The sequence below is a fragment of the Pelophylax lessonae genome, assembly GCF_965119305.1.
Source record: "Pelophylax lessonae genome assembly, chromosome: 5".
Classification (NCBI taxonomy): Eukaryota; Metazoa; Chordata; class Amphibia; order Anura; family Ranidae; genus Pelophylax; species Pelophylax lessonae.
The window spans coordinates 390,531,110-390,538,576 of NC_138772.1; the positions used below are offsets into that span (position 1 = coordinate 390,531,110).

The window sequence follows — 7,467 nt, forward strand, 5'->3', positions numbered from 1 at the left end:
TGTCGGTCTTTCTTAGACAGGCATGCCTAGACCTGCCCAGCCCCACCCCCATCCCTCCCAAGGTATAAAGTAACATTTATGAAAGTTTAGGAGGATACAGATCGATTTCTATTGCTCATTACATATGAGTAATGAGTTTAAGGCTCCATTTCCACTTGCCATGCGACTGGACACATAAAGTTGCATGACCAGTCACAGCCCATTGATTTCAATGGCACCCGTTCCCATCTATGCGACTTTGAAAAAGGTGCCTGCATTACTTTGGTGTGACTTTGATCCAGAGTGTGTAAAGTTGAATCAAAGCTGCACTCAGTCACACTATAAATCGCACAACTTAGGAGTTGCAATAGTGGAAATGTAGCCACTAGGCGACTTTTTCACACAAATAGAGCTTTCTTTTGGTGGTATTTAATCACCTCTGGCTTTTTTATCTCTTACAAGAAAAAAGACAGAATTTTGAAAAAAAAAAAAAGTTTTTCTTATTTTCTGTGAGTAAATTTTGAAAATAAATACATTTTTCTCCTTCACTGATGTTCGCTGATGAGGCGGCACTGATGAGGTGGCACTTATGGGCACTGATGAGGTGGCACTTATGGGCACTGATGAGGTACTAATATGCTGCACTGATAGGTGGCACTGAGGCGGCACTGATGGACACTGATGGGTGGCACTGATGGATACTGACGGGTGGCACTGATGGGCAGCACCATCAGTGCCCATAGTGCTGCTAGTCAGTGCCCATCAGTGCCTAGATGAGCAGGCACTGATGGGCACTGACTGGCAACACTATTGGCACTGACTGTGGGCACTGATGGCGGGCACTGTGGGCGGTTGTGGCATTTTTTTCCCCCACTTCTGTAATCAGGGCACTAGTGATCAGTGCTCTGATTATATTCCTTTGTGTCCCCTTACCGGTGATCTGCTCTCCTCTTCCTCACACTGCAGTCTCCGTGTGAGGAAGAGAGCTAGCGATGAGAGATGATCTCGTATGTTTACATATGAGATCATCTCTCATTGCACGGTCCGATCACGTGGTAAATGGCCGCTGTGATTGGCCATTTACCACGATCTGTGATTGGCTGTGTCCAAGGGACACGGCCGACACAGATTTTCCCCAATGCGCGCGGGGAGCCTGTTACTGGGAGGCCGTTTTAAAGACGGCCTCCCGGAAATTCGAGTCCGCGCTGTAGCCGTACTTCGGCTATAGCGCGGGCCGGAAGTGGCTAATGTTACACCTTTCCATCCACTCCAGCTTTATTGTCCTTATTCAGAGAAGTAATCCAAGCCTCGCTCTCATCGTTCATTACGAGGTTGTCTATCATCAGAGAATGATCTGTTCTCTCCATGGGCCAAAATCAGTGGGTAGGAGGCTTGCCCCCTAGTCCTCTCTAAAAGCTCCTGTCCTGGTTGGGTTTGTCACACACCTAAGATGCCGCTTATCTGGAATACTAATTAATAATACTACAGTTTTAAATCTAAAATGTGTTTACTATGTAGACATGTGATTTTTTGTTAAGATTAGACATTTCAGTTCCCTTTATTTAACCCTTTCCCTTTATTTGTATTTCTCCTTGCAGGTAATCACTTTAACATTGAATCCGCCAGTCTTCATTAGGGACAACTACTGTTTTGTTCATGGTATGTTATTTTATCAATAGTGTTAGTAATTTTTTTTTTATTATCAAGTCCCTTTTTAAAGTGTTTGAATGTGTTCTTGATTTATAAATGCATGTTACAGGTCCATTTCCTCTCTAAAAATAAATAGAAGCCTTTGTAAAGTTGTGTTAGGATTTCAAGGGAGTTTTGTGAGTACTTCAGTCTCAAATCAAAGTCAATCACCAAGAACTGGAAGTCTTAAAGCAAACCCAGGTTATTCCTATGGAGGTGAAAGCAACAGGTTTATTTTAATTCCACCCTGCCCAGTAGTACTTCTTTTCAGCAAATGTAAAGTGGTCTAAAACTCTTGCGCTATCTCTTGAAGGGGATATGAGAAATAAACCAAGCAGCTGGCAAACACAAAACCCTGGCTAATAAGTAAAGTGCAAGTGATAAAAAATGTTGCGCGGCAAGGTACAGTTAATAAATGTTAAAATAAACCTTGTGAATTCAAATGCATCACTGGATTATTAATATGAACAATAAATAAATATAAGTGTCCGTCACCCTGAGTGTGATGGTGATAAATAAACCACAGTGATATATGTTTAAATTGAATAAAATGATTAAATGAAAAAAAACTGAAATAAAATAAAATGCAACAACTTGTGTCAACACACTGTGAATCCAAGCTGTAAAATAGGTGACAGTGCACGGTTCAAATAGACAAATGACAGTGATATGAAATGACAGTCTCTGTTTCAAGGCATTGTGAATTCAAGCTATGAAATAGGTGACAGCCTGTGATAAATCATGCAATCTTCAGTGCAACATGCACCTGGGGGTGCACAAGCCGCTCACCTTACTGCTGTAAGGTAACCGCATAAGGTTTTTCTCAATGGTAGGTAATCTCTGTTCATACACAACATATGTAGTTCCTTTGGGGTATCTTTCTCTTTATCATCCGACTCGCTCCATATTCAGATGTAAAAAAAGAGAAGGCTCCATAGTAAAATAAGTTTTGGGAATAGTTTATTAAAAAGCAACAGATGTACTCACATAAACACAAATACAGAGGTCTGACATCCACGAGCGCCGAGCTTGTATGTGATTCACTTCCGGTATCCTGGGCCCTACGCGTTACGTCACACAACATGTGACTTCAACAGGGGATTTTGCATTGTTGTTGCTGCATTTTATTTCATTTTTTTTCATTTAATCATTTTATTCAATTTAAACATGTATCACTGTGATTTGTTATTTATCACTACCACACTCAGGGTGACGGACACTTATATTTATTTACCGTTCATATTAATGGTCCAGTGATGCATTTGAACTCTCTTTTTCTCAATTGCACTTCTTTACAGCAGCTTTTCTTTAGTCCCGGACACACCATTCATCTCCTGAGTGACACTATGATGTTGATTATAACTGGAGAGTGCAAAATCTGATGCAGCAGTGCATGGTAGACAATCTGCTTTTAACTTCAACTTGTTTGATTGAGCTCTGACCAAAAAAAAAATGGAAGCCGATTGGTTTCTATGCAGAGGTGCACCAGATTTTGAATTCTCCAGTTTTAGTAAATCAACCCCTATATTTCCAGTTAAAGAAGAACTTGTAAGTCACTTTTCCTTTCATGTGGCAGGGTTAGTGCTTGGTGATTGGCCCAACGTTGTCACTTTAAGGAAGTCCTCAGCCCTTTTGACAGCCTTGATCTGAGAGTGAACAGGAAGTGATCCTCACTACTCAGATGCTTGTCATCATTGCCCCCTACAGGAGTAGGACATTAGGCAGAAAAAAGACTTTTCTTTGCCTATAGGAAGTCCTAAGTGGTATACTCCCCCTCTCTGCTATAGGCCTTCCGTTTTTTTTTTCTGCCTAGTCAGGAGTAAGGCCCTAGTTCCCTGCCAGGGTCTCTGGTCCTGGCAGTTTTTTTTTTTCCTTTTCCTTTTTAAATGGCTTTTTTTTTCTCCTGTTTTTTTTCCTGTGAGAGCTACGACTAACCGCCAGACTGGGCGATGGGCTGGATATCTAGATCCAGTGGTCCCCCCAGACTGGCCAGCGAGCGTGCGCAGACCAGAGCTCTGCGCTAGGGTGGCCGTGACAGCTTTACTGGACGGGGGCTGGCCTTCGAGTTAAATGCATCGCGAGGTCGCATACAACTGGGTCTTGGCAAGAGTGGCAGTGTTCCTCCTGGCCGACGCCCTCCCTATTTCGATGGTGAGGAGGTTCTGTCTGGAGTGGTGCCTGCCTGGTTCCTGGTATGGTCGGTATCTGTCCCCCCTTCTCTCCCTGGATGGGTTTGGGGTGGACGCGGGTCCCTCCCTGGGATGGTCAAACCTGCCCTTTTGTTTGGGGGTCCGTGTGGGTCATCTTGGTAGCCCCCTCCTCTAGGGTAGCCTAGTGGGTTGGAAAGTAGCAGGGGATGGTGTGTTGCACTGTATCTGGGGGGCGTGCCGCCGGTGGATGGGCTTCATGGCTGGGGGAAGGCTGGCTGCTAATGGTGGTCCTGTGCCCAAATCCCCCCCCCCTTTCCATGGTGGCTGGTGTCAGGAATCCCTCCTGGGTGGCTATCACCTCTGCTCGCAGGGTGTCGGAGCTGGCGGTGTTATCTTGTCCTACTTGGTGGTCCACAAAGATAAGGTAGTCTCTCATTTCAATTTGAATGAAGACATTGTGTTGCCTTCCCTGTGTCCCAGGCCCAAACATCCTAAGGAATTTGCTTTGCATGCCCTGGATGTGGTTCCGGTGATTCAGGTGTATTTGGCAGCCAGTCTTTCCAGAGGTCAGACTCACTGTTTGTGATCATGGACAGGCCAAGAAAAGGCTGTCCACTTCTGCAACCATTTCCATATGGATCAGACAGACTGTGACTCAGGCCTATTCTGTCAAGGGTCGAGTTCCTCCTTTACCTTTTAATGGCGCACTCTATTAGGGCGCTTAGTGCTTCTTGGGAACTTTTGTCATCAGGCCTCAGTGGGGCAGGTTTGCAAGGCGGCCACATGGTCGCCAGTGCACACTTCCACTAAACTATCTACAAAGTAAATGTTTTGGCATCTGTGGATGCTTTTTCTGACCACAAAGTTTTGCAGGCTATTTAGAGGGTCTGTTCCCTCTTCGGGGTGTAATTGTTCAGGTTGGGCTCCAGTTATTTTTTGTTGAACTCCTGTTTACCTGGTTGGCTAATCTGTTTAGCCTTTGGGATTTTTTGTTGTCCCACTCCTCATGTTTAGCACTGCTTGGGGATGTCCTTGTGGTTCTGAATAGAAAAGAGCTGTGTCCGTCAATGAATGAAAGAGAAAATTGGATTTTTGTACTTACCGTAAAATCCATTTCTCTGAGTTTTTTGATGGCATCAGCACCCACACCTCTATGGAGTTTTAATACTTCTGACACTGTTTGTTACTAAACCGAAGGCCTATAGCGGAGAGGGGAATGTATACCACCTAGAACTGCCCATAGGCATAGCCAAGGCTTTTTTATGTCTAGTGTCCTACTCCTGAAGGGGGCAATATAACCCTGTGGTTCTGAATAATGGAGAGCTGTCCATAAACTCAAAGAAATGGATTTTACGGTAAGTACAAAAATCTAATTTTTCCTTGACACCCTGCCCCATCACACTTGCATATAGCATGTCCTCTACTCTCTTCCACTAAGATCCCCATTCTCCAGCTACCTTTTTGTCCCCCTGGCTAACAGCTCTTTCCCCATCACTTTACCCCTCACCTCGCTCACAGCGCCTCCCTCCCTGGCTATTTCACCCCCTCACTAATCGTACCCTCTATCTTTTCCTAGCCATTTCACCCTCTGGCTCACATTGCATCCCTCCTCAGCTACTTAACCCCGCCCTTCTCATTTCTCCATGTCACAGTGCATCCCTGCGTGGACATTCAACCTTCTGCTCATGGGGTTTCCGTTTCACTCCCCAGTCCTAGTGTCTCCTTCCCACCCAACTAGCCCCCTGCTAACAAGGCATTCAGCTCCACTACATAAACTTGCCTGTTCTGAAATTGGCACACATTTGCTAGTATCTTTAAAAAATATATAAATACATCTACTTTTTTTTTTACCACACTAGAAATTAGATTTTCATGGAGTAACCCTGGTAATTATTTTCATTAACATACTTTTTTTTTCTACTTTCCCTTTTTTAGGATTTTTTCATAAGCATGTCTGAGACACTGAAATATAATGATGATGACCATAAAACTGTATTTTTAAAGACCCTTAATGAGCAAAGACTTGAAGGTGAATTTTGTGATATTGCTATTGTGGTTGAAGATGTAAAATTTAGGGCACATAGGTGTGTACTTGCTGCTTGCAGTACATACTTTAAAAAACTTTTCAAGAAGCTGGAAGTTGATAGTTCCTCTGTCATAGAAATTGATTTTCTGAGGTCTGACATATTTGAGGAGGTCCTTAACTATATGTACACTGCTAAAATTGCAGTTAAAAAGGAAGATGTGAATCTGATGATGTCCTCAGGCCAAATACTTGGAATAAGATTTTTGGATAAATTATGCTCTCAAAAACGTGATGTTTCCACCTCAGATGAAAACCCATCTTCTCCAAAAAACAAATATGCTTATGAAACCAGCTTAAAGATAAGTCGTCCAGTTGGTGAAGCCAATGACAATCAAGATGATGAAGTTGAAGAGATTGGAGATCATGAAGATAGCCCTTCAGATGACACAGTTGAAGGAACTCCTCAGAGCCACGAAGAGGAAAAATCGCCTACTTCTACTCTTCGAGTTCAAGAGGCCATTCTCAAAGAATTAGGAAGTGAAGAAGTACGGAAAGTCAATTGTTATGGTCAAGAAGTTGAAACAATGGAAACAACTGAACCTAAGGATTTAGGGTCACAGACACCTCAAGCTCTAACTTATAATGACAGCATTAATGAAGTAAAAGATGAGCAAGCACAGGCATGGACAACGACCGGTGATATGAAATTTGAGTATTTGCTTTATGGTCACAGGGAGCAGTTTGCATGCCAAGCATGTGGGAAGACTTTTACAGATGAGGCTCGACTAAGAAAGCATGAGAAGTTGCACACAGCTGACAGGCCATTTGTGTGTGAAATGTGTGCCAAGGCTTTTACCACACAGGCACACCTAAAGGAGCATTTGAAAATTCATACAGGATACAAGCCCTATAGTTGTGACGTGTGTGCCAAATCTTTTATCCGGGCCCCAGATCTCAAGAAGCATGAGCGAGTACACAGTAATGAGAGGCCATTTGCATGCCACCATTGTGATAAAGCATTTAAACACAAATCCCACCTTAAAGACCATGAAAGAAGACACAGAGGCGAGAAACCATTTATTTGTGCTTCGTGCCCAAAAGCATTTGCCAAGGCTTCTGATCTAAAACGTCATGAAAACAATATGCATAGCGAACAGCGCAAGCAAGTGACAAGTAATGCCATTCAGAGTGAAACAGAACAATTACAAGCAGCAGCCATGGCTGCTGAAGCAGAACAGCAGCTTGAAACTATTGCTTGCAGTTAAAAAAAAAATATATAAATATATATGTAGTTTAATATTTCCTTGGTAACAAGCAGTGGTATATCATGAAAGTGAGGGTGTTGTTCATAGCAGCAAATAGAGGTTTTTATATTTCATGTTCAGATCTATAAATGGCTGATAAAAAAAAAAAGCTTTGCCCTGGCACATTTTATATTAAAAAAACAAAACAAAAAGCAGACACTGGTAAAAGTTCTGCGTCTAAGATCTTCACTAATTCTTATTGCTTGTAACATTCTGCCCCTGTCTTCTCAATCTGAACAACAGCTTTTGGGGGGAAGCAAAGTGGCTTTCTTGTTTGCACAGGACATGTGCTGGGCAGTTGAAATACTTTGGTTGGTTG

General features: G+C 43.0%; 1 protein-coding gene across 1 annotated transcript; it reads left to right on the plus strand.

Moving 5' to 3' along the window:
- Positions 1 to 1,585: 1,585 nt before the first annotated feature.
- Positions 1,586 to 7,253, plus strand: ZBTB14 (zinc finger and BTB domain containing 14). The gene is made up of 2 exons (XM_082259399.1): positions 1,586 to 1,638; positions 5,754 to 7,253. Exons 1-2 carry the CDS (start codon positions 1,636 to 1,638, stop codon positions 7,107 to 7,109), a joined length of 1,359 nt encoding a protein of 452 aa, XP_082115525.1. The 5' UTR covers positions 1,586 to 1,635; the 3' UTR covers positions 7,110 to 7,253.
- Positions 7,254 to 7,467: the final 214 nt, after the last annotated feature.